Source organism: Ahaetulla prasina, chromosome 2 (assembly GCF_028640845.1).
Source record: "Ahaetulla prasina isolate Xishuangbanna chromosome 2, ASM2864084v1, whole genome shotgun sequence".
Taxonomy (NCBI): Eukaryota; Metazoa; Chordata; class Lepidosauria; order Squamata; family Colubridae; genus Ahaetulla; species Ahaetulla prasina.
Window position 1 is genome coordinate 160,125,436 of NC_080540.1, and position 19,059 is coordinate 160,144,494.

Genomic DNA, 19,059 nt, shown 5'->3' on the forward strand with positions numbered 1-19,059 from the left:
GCTATCCTACACACCAAGATTATAATCAGAAATAATTCAACTAATTCCCTCTCATTGACTGGCGTTCCTACAGCCCCTGTCTAGCTTCTTGCCTTTTAAAGTGGCCTCATCCCAGTAACATGCCACTCTGGCATGTTTAATATTTGAAATATTTAACTGACTTCAAGCAATTCACAGATTTCACTCTCCGGTGTAGGAAAACTCCCATCGCTTCTAACTAGACAGGGATTTTTTTTCAAAACACTGGGTCATCCAGCTGAGCTGGATTGGAAGAAGAATTAAAACAGGGGGGGGAAAAACACCCCACTTATTCACACAATCCATAAATGAAGTAGTGGAATTCATTAACACAATATATGCTAATAGGCACTAACTTGGACAGCCTTTAAAAGGCTTGACTAAATTCCTGAAAGACAGGTCTCTCAAAGGCAGTGGGCCTTAAAAATATCCACATGGCCTCCCAACAACTTGGGAACAATATGTTCCCCAATACCCATTACAGGAGGAAAAGAGCAGGGAAGTTTATACCTCCATCTTACTAGCACACACACACACCCCGAGCACTGTGAGAAACTAGCCTTGGCTTGATCCAACAGGGGCCAAAGGGAGTGCAGCCAAGAGTTAAATAATTGCTGTTAACATTTTAATCCCACTCCTCAGATCCTAGTTTTGCCAGGGTTGTTTTACTTTTTTCAAAATACAGTGCCTTGTTCCCTGCCTGCTTGCTTCTGATTGACATCTCTTTATCTCTCTGACTGCCCTGTAGGTGCCGGTCCAGTCTTGGTTTGATGATATGACAGACACTGAGCTGCTGAACCTGATTCCTGTGTTTGAGGAGTTGAGTGGAGCGGAAGATGTCTACACCAGCCTCGGCCAACTAAGGGCACCCTAACATTTTCCTAGTGCTGTGGCCGCTGGGGAAACTACTTTTTTTTTTTCACTCTGTGCCTTCAGTATTGGCCAGGAGGGAAAGGGAACAGTGCAATTGCTCCCCATCACCCTGCCACAAGGCAGATACAAGCACTTTGGAGGCAATAACCTGCCTGGCTGCCTTCTGTGCAATGCCAGAGCAGTTTCTAACCAGGGTATGGCTGGATGCTAGAGCTTCTAGCCTTTCCACCAAGAGCAGGGACATCCAAAATAACCCCACCCCATTCCCAATAGTGCTAGTATCTATGCACTCCACCCCAACCTTTAGGGGATTGATTCCCTTCCTTCCTTCCTTCCTTCCTTCCTTCCTTCCTTCCTTCCTTCCTTCCTTCCTTCCTTCCTTCCTTCCTTCCTTCCCTCCCTCCTTCCCTCCCTCCCTCCCTCCCTCCCTCCCTCCCTCCCCAAGGCAATGCCAAATGTTTTGGATGGATTCTTTAAAAGGTACATCCTCCTCACTTGCTTTTACATATTCTTGGCAGTGCTTCTTACACAGCCCCCAGGCGAAAATATGTGGAGACTTCTCATCTCTTGGCTGGGAGTCAGGATGGCCGCCTCTACGCGCTCAGATATTTCTGTTCTTGCCTGATCTTCTGATATAAGATCTTTCTGGGTTGTTTTGAAGTTGTTGCTTTCTTTGCCTGTTTTGCGAAGCTACCTTTGCTTCACAACCTCTGGTTCCTGGCCTCATCGCCCTGCTGGCTTTGAGAAACCCTTCCTCTCGTGTGCGTGTGTGTGTGTGTGTGTGTGTGTGTGTGTGTGTGTGTGTGTGTGTTTTAACATTCTGTCTTGCAGTTGTGTTTTGCCTCTGATGAAAGGTGAGACCCCTGGACTTAGAAAATCCTTTGCAGCAAACACCCTCCCCCCCAAACACTAGTAACACATAGCATTAGTGAGGAGGACAAAGCTAGCCAGCCCCACCAATGCCACATTCCTTATTCGCTCAAAGATAAAGCATCCCTGCACTCCAGCTTTGATCTGTTTCTTTGGGGTGGGTGGGTGAAGGAAGTGACTTCATTGCCTTAAAGGGCACCCAGTTAAGAGGCTGCCAGGTCATTAGGGTGCCTATCCGCGACCCAGTTCTTTCACTGACTTTCAGTGTGTGAATGATTGCCTGGAAGATGGAAGGATTCTGATGGTCGTCCCCTGGTGGCTTTACCTTGCTTGATGACGCTGAAGGCATAACTTCCCACTCAGGATTTGCTCTAGGTTCCATCGTTATAATATTACCACCCTTGGTCCCCCTTAGATGGTGACAATGAGTTGGGGAATGAATGTTAGAAGCTAGGAGACTTCCCACGTACGCACAAGCCTGCTTCGTATGTCATTTGCCTTAACTGCCTCACTGCCTCTGTGCTGCAGCTGCTTGGCAGCAAGCAACTGTGCCTCTTTTGGTGTGGCCTCTCCAATTCCCGCTCTTCCCCCCCCCCCACCAATGCATTCTCAAACTTGTTTCAGCTCCAAGCAACCAAAAGTAGTTGGAGAGTTTGTTAATATTTATATCGCAGGGAGTCGCCCGGTGGACATTGGTTTCGTTCTTCCTAGGGTTAAGGTCCGTTTCCTTTCGAACTGTGCCTGACATACTGTGAACATGTGTTTCTCAAGTGCCACTGGGAGCAAAGGAAACCAAATGGATCAACAGTGCCGGCTTGCTTTTTTCTCTCCCCCCCGTCCCCCCAAACCATCAGCAATATATTGCACGAGAATCTAATCTGTGTTTAGCCATTGTAGGGCTGGTAGCAAAGAGCAGGGTGGGTGATAGAGTCCATGAGGCTCTTTTTAAAAATAAAATAAAAATGGTGCTGCCTTATTGGTTAAGGGGTGGCGGATAAGTTGCAGGTCATCTCATCACCTCAGGACCAAAGCATTGACCTCTGCTGTTGGTCGACCAGCCAGCTATTACCCTGACCAACACACTACTTGATATTTTCATCCTTGCTTTAAGTCTGCTGATCGGTTGTCAGTGGAGCCCTGAGACTGTCTGTGTGTGCACACTTAGTCAAACTTCAGTCAATTCTCGAGCGGAATGGGCCCTGCCCTCCAATTTTTCCCTGGCTTCATTTTTCTGGTCCTGTTTGGTCTCCCTTGCTGAAGGTCTTGATTCCTATGTTTGGGGGAGGGCAGGAGGGTGGGGGGGATAGGTTTCCAATTTCAGGCACCAACAAGGAAGTTCTTTCCCTCCCTTGCAGTTCAGCCAGCAGCTGCTTACGCACACAAGCCGTTAAAACTTTGCAAAGTTAATGAATGTTGGAAAGAACAAACCCTTTTTGTTTTCCCTTCCTATTCTCACAGCTTTGTTCTTGCTTTGTATCAGCCGAAGACCAATTGCCTCTCTCTTCCTTCCTCCCTCTCATGCCAGCAGCTGCCCCAGCCCTTTCTTCAAGATGAAACAGGTTTCTAGTCCTTTGTTGGACTGAGGTTAGATGCTGCCCCCTGAAGGGAAAAAAGAAAAAAAAAAAAAAAAACCAGTTCCCAGTAACCTTAGCCAGTATGGTCATAGGTGAGGGATGCTGGGGATTGTAGTCCACTATGCTCTAATCTACATTTGCTGCAGAAATCACTTTTTTTAAGCCTTAAAGAGGGTGGGATTACAGAAGAAGGCAACCCATATATTCTCCTCTCTAAATTGCAGTGGGCAACATCGCAGTCCTGGCGTGGAGGGATCTGAAAAGAGGCAGTTTTGGGGGAGGGGGTGGGTGGCGTTTGGTTTTACCAAGTTGGGGAAAGAAATGGGTTGCTGAAAGTCACGTGGACGTGGTGATGAATCCCATTGGACAATCCTGCAAGGAGGGAAAAACAGTGATCGTAGCACTTGAGTATGTAGCAGCCGCCTGCCATGTTGCCCATAAATGCTCATTCCCACTCTTGGGTCAAGATTGTAAATCATGTTTTAGAGCCATAAGGATTCCTGGGTCCAAACTACCATGTTGGGATTGTGCCTTGATTGAACTATGGTTAATGAGGGTAGAACTCCAGCCAAGAAGTGGCCCCAGCACTTTACCAGGGCCATGCCTTTAATGGCTGCCCCATGTACTGACTACACTAAAGAGACATACACACATAAATCTACCCACGCTTGTTTATGGTACCTCTTTTACATCACAGTCTTGTTTGGTGCTCTCATTTTATACAAGAAATGGAAGCTGTTGGCTTTTGAAGAAAAAAGCCTCCAGCTTTCCCTTCTCCTCTCCCTTCTCCTCATTAAACTGTACAAATGTATCACATGTCCTCACTTGCTGGGTTGTGTTTTTTTTTTGGTTGTTTTTTTTTTTGTTTTAAATGTTTTAATTGAAAAAAAAATCCCAAAACTTGAAGCTGGCACTTGCTGCCATTATGAACTCTTTCTATTTTTGGAATCTTTGTATTAACTGCAATTAAAGAAAGAAAAAGAGATCAAACCGTGTCTTTTCATTTAAGTGTTTGAGTGGGCAGCTCTCTGAGGGGGAAAAAAACAATAAAGGTTTTGTAGCTGCGCAGGTAAGTCTAAAACAGGGGTCTCCAACCTTGGTCCCTTTAAGACTTGTGGACTTCAACTCCCAGAGTTCCTCAGCCAGTCCACAAGTCTTAAAGGGACCAAGGTTGGAGACCCCAGTCTAGAACACTAAATATCCTTTACGGTATTCAGTGGAGAAATGCAGAAAGCTGCACAAAAAGGCTGATTCTCGGAGTGACTGCAGCATCAGGCAACGGATGTATGTTTTAAAAACCCCATGCAAAAATTGCTTTTGATTTTTTTTTCTCTCCGAAGAATCAATTTGCATAATAACAGCTGCCAATCCTAACTGAAAGCCAAGTACAATTATGTTAAACTCCGTTTCAAAGTCATCTAATAATTGTTGATTTATAAATAAAACATAGGTATATTTCTGCATTGCAGCCAGATGATACTGGATGTAGAGGGCCTGTTTTCTATTTTCCAACCTAGCATTCTTCAGATACATCTGACAGTCCCTGTTTGCCCAACCAATTAATTGGCCAGCATTTGGACTGGGGAGGGAGAGTAGGGACATTTAAGACATGCCTCCTGGCTTTTCAATTATGTGTCAGGGTTTGGAAGCCTTGCTCCCATAACTCTTCATCCTTTGAAGTTGTGAGGAACCTTCAGACAACCTTTATGAACCATCTAAGCCAGGGGTCTCCAACCTTGGTCCCTTTAAGACTTGTGGACTTCAACTCCCAGAATCCCTCAGCCAGCAAAGCTGGCTGAGGAACTCTGGGAGTTGAAGTCCACAAGTCTTAAAGGGACCAAGGTTGGAGGCCTGATCTAAGCATTGATGGACTCTACCTGGTTTGAACGGGAGCCAAACAAATAAGCATCACCCTGCAAAGACCCAGAAATAAAAATCAGGAATTTGCTCTTCGTCGTTTCTATGTTTTATATCCTTAACTTCTGCCAAAAGAGATCCTGAAGAGTGTTGGGCATGAGGCTCTTTTTCCATTGCAGTGGTTTTAGAAGTAGCTGGTTCAGAAAGAGACTTTCACACTCGTAATCCAAATTATTAAGTTGAACTTTATTGGTACCCTCATTGCAGAGTAGAGTAGAACCAGACCCTGGGAGAAGAGATTTGTGGGGGGGCTGGGTGTCCATCAAAAGGAAGGGGGGTGATTTCATATGATTTGAGTTCACTTAGTTTTTCAGTTGTGAGGCAGAGCTGGATGGGGCAAGCAATACATTAACCAGTTTGATGAGCTGAGTGGCAGGGGTGGGTTTCAAAACCCATTGCTACTGATTTGCTTGTGGCCGTGTGCATGCTTGTGTGCACATGACACTTCTGTGCATGCACAGAAGCGTCCGGCCCGGTGGGCAGAGCCTCCCCTCTGATCTGGAGTGAACCAGTAACAACCCATAGCTAAGAGACCTGGAGAACTGCATTTGACTCAGGCTAAGGATACTCAGCTTCTCTTAATATCTTAAATAAGCTAGGTGCAGGGAGAGAGGAAGACACCAGCACCTGGTTTATTCATCCATTCAGTTTGAATGCTGTCTGATTCTAGGAGCAACATTAAAACCAACAAAATATGAAAAATTATCTCACACGTGTACAAAACTAATTGCAAAATAAGTGTAATGTGGCAGTCCAAATAACCAATATAAAAAAATATTACAAACCAGAATCCCATCCACCCTATCCAAAGTCCTAGGTAAATAACCAGGTTTTCCAGGCCTTCCAGAAAGTCTTCAGGAAGAGGGTCATATGGATCTAGGGTGGGGGCTAGAGGGGGGTTTCAGCAGGTTCTGACCAGTTCTGGAGAACCGGTAACGGAATTTTTGAGTAGTTCGGAGAACCCGTAGTAAAAATTCTGACTGGCCCCGCCCCCATCTATTCCTTGCCTCCCAAGTCCCAGCTGATCAGGAGGAAATGGGGATTTTGCTGTAATCTTCCCCTGCCACGCCCACCAAACCACATCCCCACAGAACTGGTAGTAAAAAAATTTGAAACCCACCACTGATGGGAGCTCTATTCTAAAGGGCAAGTCAGCCTTCCTGGTTCCTGAAATACAACATACTTGGAATGAGCCACCCTACAGGGTCATATTACGCAAGCAGAAACCAAAGAAGACCATGGTTTTTGTAGGTAATAACCAGCACCTTGAGCTGCACCTGGAAACACAGGCAATCAGTCTTGTTCAAGGAGCAGAAAGATGTCAGCAGGCTGAGGCAATATCACTGCTTGTAGCACTGTGTTGTGGATCAGTTCAGCGTGGTCTTCAAAGGCAGCCCCATGTAGAGCATGTTGCAATAATTGAGCCAAGAGATGACACGGTGTGAGTTAAGTGATCCAGGAAAGGATGCAACTGATGCACTAGATGGAGTTGTGTAAACACCCTCTTGGCCACAGCAGCTACCTGCTCTTCAAGCAGAAGCTGTGAGTATGGGAGAGCCCCCAAGTTGTGCACCATTCCTGACCAGGGAGGTGTAACCCCATCAAGGAGAAGGTAGAAAATCCTTGTGCCTGGACAGTCCTGACAATCAGCCCCTCACTCATGATAGGACTGGGCTGCAGTTGGTTTCTCCCCAATCAGCCTCCAATTGATAAACTACACATGGGATGCTCAACCATCTACGCTGGGCACATCAGCTTTGGCCTTCAACGTCTCTGCAGCAGAGTATGCCCCTCCAGTGTGGGCCACATGATCTGCACACGTGAAATAAGTTGATGGTCAATGAAGCAGTATGCTTAGTGACAGGTTGTCTCAAACCTACACCAACTGATAAAATATATGCTTTTGCCGGCATTGCCCCACCAAAGACCAGGAGAGAAGTAGCAGCAGATGCCGAGAGAACTAAGCAAGAGAATGGTTCTGGACATCCTCTGAACTGACATACTGTATGCTCCTAACATGCTGACTCAGTTCTAGGAACAGCTTTATGGCAAGAACAAACATTCTTGAGGGTATGCACAAGAACAAAATTGAATTAAAAGATGGAGGAAGGAGACCATTGAGCAAGGAGTAACATTAAAGGAGGATATGGCTGAAGGATCTGACCTGCCTTATACTACTTGGAGTATAGTAGTATAAGGGAGTTGAATGGGTTGAGAGTTGGAGTGCCTAAGTGTTGTTGTTGTTGTTGTTATTGTTATTGTTGTTATTATTATTATTATTATTATTATTATTATTATTATTATTATTATTATTATTATTATTATTTCTCCGAAGACTCAGGGCGGCTTACACTATGTTAGCAATAGTCTTCATCCTATTTGTATATTTATATACAAAGTCAACTTATTGCCCCCAACAATCTGGGTCCTCAATATGCTCAAGTGGAGTAATATGCTCAAGTAATATGCTCAAGTGGAGACTCTTAATAGATAACAACACATTATGTGAATGTGGAGTGACACAGAGCCTGGCCCATCTGCTGGTATATCAGCTACTACCTGAAACTACCTGATAGTTACTTATTTTTGGGCAAAAATAAGTCAAGAAGATGGCTTCATTCTGGCAGTTTAAAGTTTGACGCAGCAGCAGCAGCAGGAGGAGGAGGAGGAGGAGGAGGAGGAGGAGGAGGAGGAGGAGGAGGAGAAGAAGAAGAAGAAGAAGAAGAAGAAGAAGAAGAAGAAGAAGAAGAAGAAGAAGAAGAAGAAGAAGAAGAAGAAGAAGAAGAAGAACAACAACAACAACAACAACAACAACAACAACAACAACAACAACAGCAAGTCGACTACTACTTCAGGCACTAGCACGGAATTTCAACAGCCTCACTTAGCTAGCCTGGGATCGAAAGATAGAGTTGTTTATCATCTCCATACTGATGATATCAAAACGAGTAGCAGAGCCCTGGGAAGTGACCTCCCCCCACCCCCAACCCTCACCGTCAGGAACCATTTGCAGAGAAAGGAAGAAACCACTACAATTTGATGCCCCCAAATCCCAACCATTCTCAATCCAGCAGTTCCGTCCGTGGATCATGGGCAGCTTCAAGAATATAGTCCCATTTCTGGCTATTGGCTCATCTTCTTCCCTGCACGATGAGCTGCTCTGCCTCTCTGTCTACTGTCTTTTGCATCGCATTTCCGAGCAAACCACTTTAATGTGGTTTAATGCCATATTCCTTCCTGCTCCCATTTTGTTGCATTATTGATGCAACCCTGCATTTCAGAAAAATCAATGGAAAACTGGGATGGCAGCAATAGAGAGAGGGCTGGCCTAGGAACCCCTGTAGCTCCTCCTAGTTCAAGGTTTTCAACAACGGCCAAAAAAAAAAAAGAAAGATGTTTTCCCTACATGAATCCAAGTCATTGGGCAAGGCCAGCTCTGTTTGGACCAGGCAGCTCACAAGGCAGGCAGAATGCAAATATAATCAAATCTGTTATGAGCTGGATTGGATCCTCCCGTCAGAGGCTGCTCTGAATGGGAAGGGACCATTTTCTCTGCCTGGCAGACTCAACCTTAGAAAGAAGTGCAAGTTATCTCCAGCAAATTCTTGGTAAGTATGGCATGATGCATGGGTTGGTTGAACCCGTGCCTAGGAGGAAGACGGGAAAGAGTGGGAGGAGATGGAGAACCCTCCATAAGGGACGGGTATCAAACTAAGCTGATGGAAGCTTGTTTTTCCCAGAACAGCCCCAGGAGAAAAATCAGATTGAAGAAAGAAGTGACAAGGTTTCTGAAAATGCAAGCACTTAACTAGCAGTGCAGTCTTACGCGTATTTGAACGCCATGGAAAGTTGCAGCCTTAAGAATGACCGAAGTGAGCTTATTTAAGGCAATCCACTGAACTGTGTGAAGCGAATCAGAATATATTTCCTTAAGCAAATTAAGCCTCCGAGATAGGTGTGGGCTGGTTGCGGCCGTTGCCTCAAATAGGGTCCACCTTGTATACCCTTAAATATCCTCTGTTTGTTGGGATGTCATTTCTTACAAGATTGAAACTGGGATATGAAGTCAGGGTCAGGGACAGAATTTGGGCTTGGCTACCTTCCGTTCCAGGTGGTTGTGTGAACGCATGTCTGATATGAATTGAACTTTATAGCACCCAATAAGTGACATTTTTGTCTACAGCTTCTAAGGTCGGTTAGTGGCTCTTTGGAATTTTCTTGCATGGATCTGTATTTATTTATTTAATCAATTTATGTGGCTGCCCATCTCATAAATGTGACTCGGAGCCGCTGACGACACCTTAAAACTAAAAAATATTAGCAAAGGAAAAAAAAATCTACCATGGACACCAGTGGTGGGTTTCAAATTTTTTTACTACCGGTTCTGTGGGTGTGGCTTGTTGGGCGTGGCATGGCTTTCTGGGCGTGGCTTGGTGGGCAAGACAGGGGAAGGATACTGCAAAATCTCCATTCCCACCCCACTACAGGGGAAGGTTACTGCAAAATCCCCATTTCCTCTCGATCAGCTGGGACTCGGGAGGCAGAGAATAGATGGGGGCAGGACCAGTCAGAATTTTTACTACCAGTTCTGTGAACTACTCAAAATTTCCGCTACCAGTTCTCCAGAACTGGTCAGAACCTGCTGAAGCCAATCTCTGATGGACTCCAAGGAAAACATCAATCAACACAAAACATTCTAATAGGTCATCTGACCTCCCCAGCCCAGGTCCTGGAGCACATCCAGGTCTTCAATGGTTTCAAAAAGGCCAGGGGAATCAGGGCCAGTCTGATCTTGGGGGCTTTGGGTGTTTCAGAGGGCTGGCCCTGGAATAAAGTCTAAATGTACCAAGAGGGTCTGGGTATACTCAATCCAATCAAATGCACTTTTACTACAAGTTTTACATTTTGCTGATTACAAAATTTTGGAACATAAGCTAGGTGATAGAAAACAAGGGAAAGAGTTTGGAGCAGAGAAAATCTACTTGAAGAGAAATCTTCAATATTTGGTAGAGAGGCTACAACCAAGCCTGCTAAACCTTCTGTTCGGGGCAAAACTATGAAATCAGATTTTTGCTTTGAAAAAGCAAATGGAAGATATGAAGAAGCCAGATTAATCAACGTGATTAACAATGAATGCCCAGCCCTTTCTCAGGCATTTGTTGTGATAGCAGAAAGCTTTTCGAATTTGACTGACCACAATGATTCTGCTTTTTGTTACTTTAGAGCTGACAAAGGATATTAAAAGCTGTAGTAGGTCTAAAATATGCACCGATGTCTTCAGACTTTATACCAGTTTAATGATCGTATCTTCATCTCCCAAGGCTGCTCTTTCACCCTTGGGCATCCTTAACTTTTGCTGTGCCAGCATCTGAATAGCAATTCCCCAGAGGACTCTGTCAGAGCTAAATTAGATGATACTGTCCCATATGCACAACTTTACGCCACCCTCTTTTCTTTTTCTTTTTTCAATTTTAATCAACCCATGTTAACTGAAGGTTTATGGAAGAAGAAGGAGCTGTCTTATATTGCATATCAAAATATTGATCTCCCCAGTCCAACAATAGTTGATGCAGTTTAACATTGGTTCCCCAGAATTTTCCAGGTGTTCTAAACCACATGGGGAATGCATGGATTGTTCCTAGAACAGGGGTCTCCAACCTTGGCAGCTTTAAAACTTGTGGACTTCAACTCCCAGAATCTCTCAGCAAGCAAAGCCCTAGAATCCTAGAATATTCTGTATCAAAAGCAGGTATTCCAGCACTGAGCAATGCCCATTCCATCTCTAGCATTCTCCGTATCTTTCCAGTATTGCCTCAAAGGACTTGCATGGGTGACATCAACCGATCCTTCAGAAAGTGTTTTTTGAGGATTATTTCAAGAGCAATGCAAATGAGACATTTTAATGCAAGCAGTAAACTGCTTCCGAGAGCTATCTACAATCAGGCCCTATGAAATGCCTGTTGTAGATGGGGATATTTTGTTGAACTTTTTTTTTTGTTTATTTTGAAATCTTACTTGTGGGTTGTGGGAGAATGGCATGGAAAAGCACGATTAGAATTAGAACACAGAACAAAGGTCCTTGGTACTCTCTGTGCTTGTTTTCTTGCAGACATATTTCATTCCCCAAACTAGGTAACGTCATCAGTACTCCAAAGATGTTACTTAGTTTGGGGAATGAAACATCTGCAAGAAAACCATCAAGCTCAGAGAGCATCAAGGGACCTCACAGTTCAATCCTGAGTTACAAATAGTATCTTCTAGAGATCCATATGTTCCATTTTGTGAAGATATACCTTGTATAAAAATAGGGAAACGTGTCCCCACCCACCAAGGTGGGAGGTAACACGGGTAGTTTAGCACTGAGGATGTTACCTAGCTTGGCTAGTGAAACGTTTGCAAGGAAACAACCAAGCTCAGAGAGCACCAAGGACCCTTCATTTCAACCGTGAGCTACCAATATTCTCCTTTATCGATAACACAGAATAGGAGTGGGCAAACCTATGTCCCGCCATGCTGAACCACAGTTCCCAGCATTCCGCACCACTGGTTATGCTAGTTGAGGATGTTGCAAGCTGTAGTTCAGCAACATTGAGAAAACCATAGAGGGAAAACCATACAATCAGAGTAGTAAATCATCATGACAAAGTAGATGAGCAGATAAAACCAATAACTATGACAAGCCACATAGGGCATGCCGGAGCAAGTGAAACAAAAGGAATATTTGGCACCTTGGTGGGCAAAAAATCAGCATTGGTTCAAGTCATATCTTTGGGAGAGAGTTAATTCCACAAGCAGCGTGCACTTACAAAAGGAAGGATTGCTTTCTTTCTTAAGTACTTAAGTAGCTTGTAGTATTGTAACAGATTAGTACAAAGCAGATTACCTTTGCCCGGAGAAAATATCTAAAGCTATTAAGGACATAGTACATAAAACACCTTTGGCATTACAAAAAAACCAAAAACCAAAAGCCACCCCTCTGGACATTCTATGAATATTTTGAGATGATAGGTAATCCTATATGGAAATACACATTACCAAAACACCAGATTTCTTTGCTGGGTACCACTGGGCACTGCTCTCAGAACATCCTATAGAGCCCCCAGTTGTGTTATTGTAGTTAACAGGGAGCAGGATCATCTGTTGCAAGACCTGGATGGAGTTAATATATGACTCTCTCTCGTTTATAGAATCTAAAATCTGGCTGCGTACACGTGAAATGCTTTCCAGACAGAATTCAGTAACTGGTGCTGGGCAACTTTACTGCTTCCAAAGTTATTCCAGATATCAATGGTTCCAGGGGTGAAATCTAGCAGGTTCTGGAAAACCGGTAGCAGAAATTTTGAATAGTTTGGAGAACCAGCAAATGCCACCTCTGGCTGGGGTGGGGTGGGAATGAAGATTTTGCAGTATCCTTCCTCTGGAGTGGGGTGGGAATGAAGATTTTGCAGTATCCTTCCCCTGCCACCCCACCAAGCCATACCACGCCCACCAAGCCACGCCCACAGAACCGGTAGTAAAAAAAAAATGAATTTCACCACTGAATGATTCCGGAGGAAACTCTTGAGCAGTCTAGAACTTGATAATATGACAGGAGCTTAGCTGGATTGCCAGTGACTTGTTCTTCCAATTTCTAGAGCCCCTTGTTGAGTTTCAACAAAGGTCTAGGAGCACAGTTTATGGCGACATGGGTGGGGATGGGACTCGTGGGATCTGGATAATTTTGCAGAGTTTGACAGAGCTCAGAATTAGCGAATGTGCCTGCTAAATATTGCATGTGTGTATCTCTCAAATTGGATTGAGAGAAGGTGGCTGGAGGCCTTTCTCTGCTCTGACTTTTAAACTGAATGTCCTGGGATGATTCTTCTGAAGCATATATTTAAGGAAATGTGAGGTATGAATGGAATTCATAGCTCAGGCAATAGAGAAGCCTGTTATTAGAACACAAAGCCTGCAATTACTGCAGGTTCGAGCCCGGCCCAAGGTTGACTCAGCCTTCCACCCTTTATAAGGTAGGTAAAATGAGGACCCAGATTGTTGGGGGGGCAATAAGTTGACTTTGTAAAAAATATACAAATAGAATGAGACTATTGCCTTATACATTGTAAGCCGCCCTGAGTCTTCGGAGAAGGGCGGGGTATAAATGTAAACAAAAACAAAAAAAAACCTCATTGATTTTGCAGGACTGACCTGCAAACAGGAAGGAGAGTGCAGCGTCCTTCCTGAGTGTCTTTCCTGCAAAACCCCTTATGGGTGGTGCTGACCCATTCTGATGCCATCGTTTCTGTGAAAGTTTGTCTTCTGGAGGAGGTTTGCGCTTCACTTTGCTCCATAAGGGAGTTGCTTTAGAAAGACAATAGCTTTTCCCTAATCTTTGCGTAGAAGACGCTCTGCTTCCAGAAGACTCTCTGCCTCACCAGATCCCTCAAGTCTGAACCTTAGCCAAGAGAGGAAAGGCTGGACAATTCTTTCCAGAGACAAGGCCAAGACCCTGCCTTTTTCTCTGGAACTCCAGCTGGTCCAGACTAATCAGTTTCATCCCTGGGGAATGTCTATAGCTATAGATTCTCAACTTGACTTTCTTGGGTTTTTTTTCACCCCCTTTGACAATGTTTCATTTGTCATCCAAGTTCAGAACGGAAGAAGCTTCTTGGATGAGAAGCGAATCGTTTTTTCAAAGGAAAAAAAAAAATCCCCAAGAAAGTCCAGTTGCCTTTTGGAAAAAGACCTTTGGGCCATCCCTAGGGAATGTCTTCAAGACCTGAACAGGAGTCTGCCTCTTGCTGGACTCCTGTTAAACCCCCACCACTTGGCTTCAGTGAACTGGGGAGAAGGCGGAAGTAGGAAAGATGCCTTTATGACTTTGCCTGCTCTGAGGCAGCTGGTGGAGTTCATTTCAATCTCCCAAAATGCTCCACTTGGCTTTGGTGTGTCTCTTTCTCTAGCCTACATTCAGGAGAAAAGTTGTGCTGTGCCCATTGCCAGAAGAATAGAGATCTGTACTGTAAATATTTGCACCACTTCCAGGCATGACTAGAAAGACCCAGTTATAACAAGAAGCACCAAAAAAAAAAAAAAAGTGTGTGTATGTGTGTGTTAGAAAGAATTGGCAGTGGTGCCAACACTTGCTGCAATGTTAATTCCTCCATCACAGAAACTAATACTGTCTATTTTATCTCAGGGAAGGGCAGGGTAGACGTGCTTAAAGGCACCCTGTAAGTGCTCCGTAAAACATCTTAGCAATACTTCTACATATCCAGGAGAAACAAGAGCTTTGGAATTCTATTCAGATCAATTCCTGGCAACAAAGAGTCAGCTCAGAAAAGCTACTTCATCTGAATCTATACGTGGTCCACCCAGTGATGGGATTCAAAAACTTTTACTACAGGTTCTGTGGGCACAGCTTGGTGGGCGTGGCAGGGGAAGGATACGGTAAAATCTCCATTCCCTCCCCACTCCAGGGGAAGGTTACTGCACAATCCCCATTTCCTCCAAATCAACTGGGACTTGGGAGACAAAGAATAGATGGGGGCGGGGCCAGTCAGAGGTGGTATTTACTGGTTCTCCGAACTACTCAAAATTTCCGCTACCGGTTCTCCGGAACTGTTCAAAACCTGCTGAAACCCACCTCTGGGTCCACCTTTCCTGAAGCTCACAGAGACAGAAAGATGTCCATATGGAGTCCTTGGTACTCTCTGAGTTTGTAGATGTTTAATGTCCAAGCTAGGTAACATCATCAGTGCTCCAATGATCTTACTTAGTTTGGTAATGAAACGTATGCAAGAAAACTATCAAGATCATAGAGCATCAAGGACCCCACATTTCAACCCTGACCTATAAATATTATCCTCTAGAGATCCATATGTTATATTTAGGGAAGATATACAATATATAAAAATAGAGAAATGTCCTGCCCCCTCCCCACAAAAAATGGGAGGTGGAAATCATGTGAAACATCATATACCAGAGAATGTCATAATGTAATATCCATATCTCTATTCCCTGCTTCTCTCAAGAGTGCCTTTCTTATTATCCAACTAAAGTGTAAGTGGAAAGCCCACAGGACTGTAAAAATTTTTTCTCTTTGTCCCTTGGGAGAACTTAGGAGTCTCTTTTGAGAGCTGCTTAGATACGGGTAGAGGACGGAATTCAGTTCATTTGGATTTCAATTTGCCCTCTTGAACCATCATGCAGACTCCAGAATGCCCTCGTTTACATGCTGAAATCCCCATCGTTCAGAATTTACTAGGCAATTCCAACTTTAAAAAGGGCATGTCACACTGTAGGTTTATTTTAATAAGGGAATGAAAGAGCATCCCAAATTGAATTTATGCTAGGGAAATTTTCCTTGCAAAATGTTGACACGCAAGGAGAAATATGTAAATTTCGGATGCATGTTTTTCCTGGTTGCAAACTGAACTGAAGTTGGGAAGATGAATTTAACGGTGGGCAGAAGAGGAGCCAGATAAAATTGAAACGGACTGATATGCTGATTCCTTCTTTGAACCCGTTCTCCTACACTATGCTTGGCATATGCACCCTGTGACATATAGCCAGAGTGAGAAAGCTTTGCATTTTCTTCCCATTGTTATTGGACTCCAAATTCCATCAGCTCCAGCCAGCTTGTCAAGACTGGTGGAGAAAAAAGCCAATAATAGTTGAAAACTTAGAGATCCTCTAAAACTGCCATAGAGGACAACTAGTCTCTCTGCATCATCATCTACGTGCAGATACACATATTATCTTTAACACAGAGATGTGAAAATCCAAATTTACACACCTCCATATTAGCATCGTGCTGGATGTCCCATGTCTGACTCAACTTGAACATTTGAACTCAGCTTCTAAGCTGTGCTGTAGGGGAATGGAATGTTGAATGGGACACATTGGCTTGTGTATGTATCAGACAGAATGTCTGGGCTTAAATGATCAAATGGGTCAAACTATTTTCCAAAGCATCAAAAGGCAAGACCAGAAACAATGGATGGAAACTAACTAAGGAGAGAAGCAACTTAGAAGGAAGGAGAAATTTCCTAATGGTGAGAGCAATCAACCAGTAGAACAGCTTGCCTTCAGAAGTTAGAATAGAATAGTATTTTTATTGGCCATGTGTGATTGGACACACAAGGAATTTGTCTTGGTGCATATGCTCTCAGTGTACATAAAAGAAAAGATACGTTCATCAAGGTACAACATTTACAACACAAATGATGGTCAATATATCAATATAAATCATAAGGCTTGCCAGCAACAAAGTTACAGTCATACAGTCATAAGTGGAAAGAAATTGGTGATGGGAACGATGAGAAGATTAATAGTAGTGCAGATTTAGTAAATAGTTTGACAGTGTTGAGGGAATTATTTGTTTAGCAGAGTGATGGCCTTCGGGAAAAAACTGTTCTTGTGTCTAGTTGTTCTGGTGTGCAGTGCTCTATAGCGTTGTGGGTGTTTCATCACTGTTGTTGTTGTGTTCACCACTGTTGTGGATGTTTCATCACTGGAGGCTGTCAAACATTTTTCTGACATGGTATAGGGTCTCCTGCTCGAGCAGGTGGTTCGACTAGAAGACTTCCAAGGTCTCTTCAAACTATGTTATTCTATGAAATTCTAGGATGCTGCCTCTTGGTTAGTCAAAATCTGAATCGCTCTGTGACCTAGCTAAAACACACACAGCAAGAATGCCCCCTAGCGGTTTCCTGTCATACTAAATAAGGGTCACTAATGAAATTATTACATATCCAAAAATCACAGTTTTCAGACTTATTATAAAAAGCAACTACCGTCAAAAATTATTAGTAATCATGATGACAGTTGTTATTATAAACCCATTATGCACTTCACAAACTATTATCTTGTGTCTGTCAGAACACAAACCGGAACTCAGGCGTTTAACAATGCAAAGTGACAGCTTTTGAATATTGCTCCCCAAGATGTGCTAGCCCTTATCTGCTTTGGAAGGCCACAGTATAGAGGTGGGTTTCAGCAGGTTTTGACCGGTAGCGGAAATTTTGAGTAGTTCAGAGAACCGGTAGTAAAAATTCTGACTGGCCCCACCCCCATCTATTCTTTGTCTCCCAAGTCCCAGCTGATTCGGAGGAAATGGGGATTTTTCAATATCCTTCCCCTGGAGTGAGGAGGGAATGGAGATTTTACAGTATCTTTCCCCTGCCACGCCCACCAAGCCATGCCACGCTCACCAAGCCACGCCCACAGAACTGGTAGTAAAAAAATTTGAAACCCACTATTGCCGCAGTAGGCTGAACTACTTATTTATTACTATTATTTATCTGCTGCCTTTGAATGACTGTAAGCGGCTTACAACAATACATTAAAAACATCCATAAAACCTAAAATGTTACAAATACATAATCACTTTTAAAAAAAAAAAATATGTTGCTTCCATAAAACTCATTCAGCAAAAGACCCATGGAAGAGTAAACTCTTCAGTTGTTTTTTAAAAAAAATAATAAAAGGGTGGAAACTGACTGGCATTCTAGGTGCAAGATATTCCAACATGAGAGACTGGCACTGAAGTCACATAGGTCTTAACCCACCAAACTCTCTAGGCTTGACTGCTTGAAGCATGTTGTCTAAGCCAAAAAGTGCAGGACGGGGAACCTGGAGTGAAGACAGGTATTTGGGGACCACAGTGGTGGCACAGTGGTTAGAATGCACTACTGTAGGCTTCTTCTGCTGCCTGCCGGCTGCCTGCAGTTTGATTCTCACTGGCTCAAGGTTGACTCAGCCTTCCATCCTTCCGAGGTGGGTAAAATGAGGACCCAGGTTGCTGGGGGCAATAGGCTGACTCTGTAAACCGCTTAGAGAGGGCTGTAAAGCCACAATGTAAAGCGCTATAAAGCAGTATACAAGTCTAGGTGCTAAGTGCTATAATGCTCATTCGACGGATGACCTCTCTCAGTGGTTTCATGAGGATGCTAAAGAAGATGTCCTTGTTCTTGCTTGCCAGGTTGTGAATAGTCTAAAGACTGGAAGACAGCATGGCTCTGACCAGCGCCTTCAAAGCTGTAACCAATATGCCCGGACTGATCATCTGGAGAGTTGAGGTGGGATAAATGCAGCTCTTGCAATGTCCATTTGAAGGTTTCTTTCCTCTCCCAGATTCATTGTTGAATGTTGACCATTTTGTTCCATGTTAGGCCTCTTTAGTACCTGACATCTAGGTAACATCCTGGCTAGATTGCAAAGGTGTTTACCAATCATACGATTGCACTATATGGACTGGCTCATTCATCTGGAGGAAATTTGATATGCCTGAGATTAAATCTGAGTATTAAATGTACTTTTCCCCAACCGCCACTGTTTGATGAGTAAAGTTTATAAAAATAGTAGACTCTGTAGAAGTTTAAAACCTCCCCCCCAAAAAATCCCCACCTTGCAAAATACTTATAAAATAGACACACGGGTCTTGTAGTCAGCTTCTTTTAAAATTGAATGTAAAACATTTGGGTGCTTATGTTGTGCGACAGGATGAGATGGCTTTTGCAGGCAAAGGATAACAGACAATTCAACACCTCTCTGCCCAAATTAGAGAATTTATATTTCTCTAATTTCACCCTAATAAAGTGAAATATTCACAATGTAAGAACATGACCTGTGTTTAACACACAAAATCATCTATTGCAATATCCTTCCTATAAAAGACTACTTCAGCTTCAATCGCAATATTACAAGAGCAAAAAATAGATTCAAGCTAAATGTCAACCGCTTCAAACTTGATTGCAGAAAATATGACTTCTGTAACAGAGTTGTTAATGCTTAGAACTCATTACCTGACTCCATAGTCTCTACT

General features: G+C 43.5%; 2 protein-coding genes across 2 annotated transcripts in view; both read left to right on the forward strand.

Annotated features, from left to right (window-relative positions):
- The window catches only part of CTDSP2 (CTD small phosphatase 2), a 55,537-nt gene extending 51,969 nt beyond the window's left edge, over positions 1-3,568 (forward strand). Inside the window, exon 8 of the mRNA XM_058165660.1 lies at positions 767-3,568. Within this exon, the coding sequence (XP_058021643.1) occupies positions 767-892 (126 nt within the window). The 3' untranslated portion in view covers positions 893-3,568. The remainder of the gene's footprint in view (positions 1-766) is intronic.
- Positions 3,569-8,735: 5,167 nt separating this feature from the next.
- The window catches only part of AVIL (advillin), a 47,005-nt gene continuing 36,681 nt past the window's right edge, over positions 8,736-19,059 (forward strand). The window contains exons 1-2 of the mRNA XM_058168846.1: positions 8,736-8,860; positions 18,217-18,313. Of these exons, the coding sequence (XP_058024829.1) occupies positions 18,248-18,313 (66 nt within the window). The 5' untranslated portion in view covers positions 8,736-8,860; positions 18,217-18,247. The remainder of the gene's footprint in view (positions 8,861-18,216; positions 18,314-19,059) is intronic.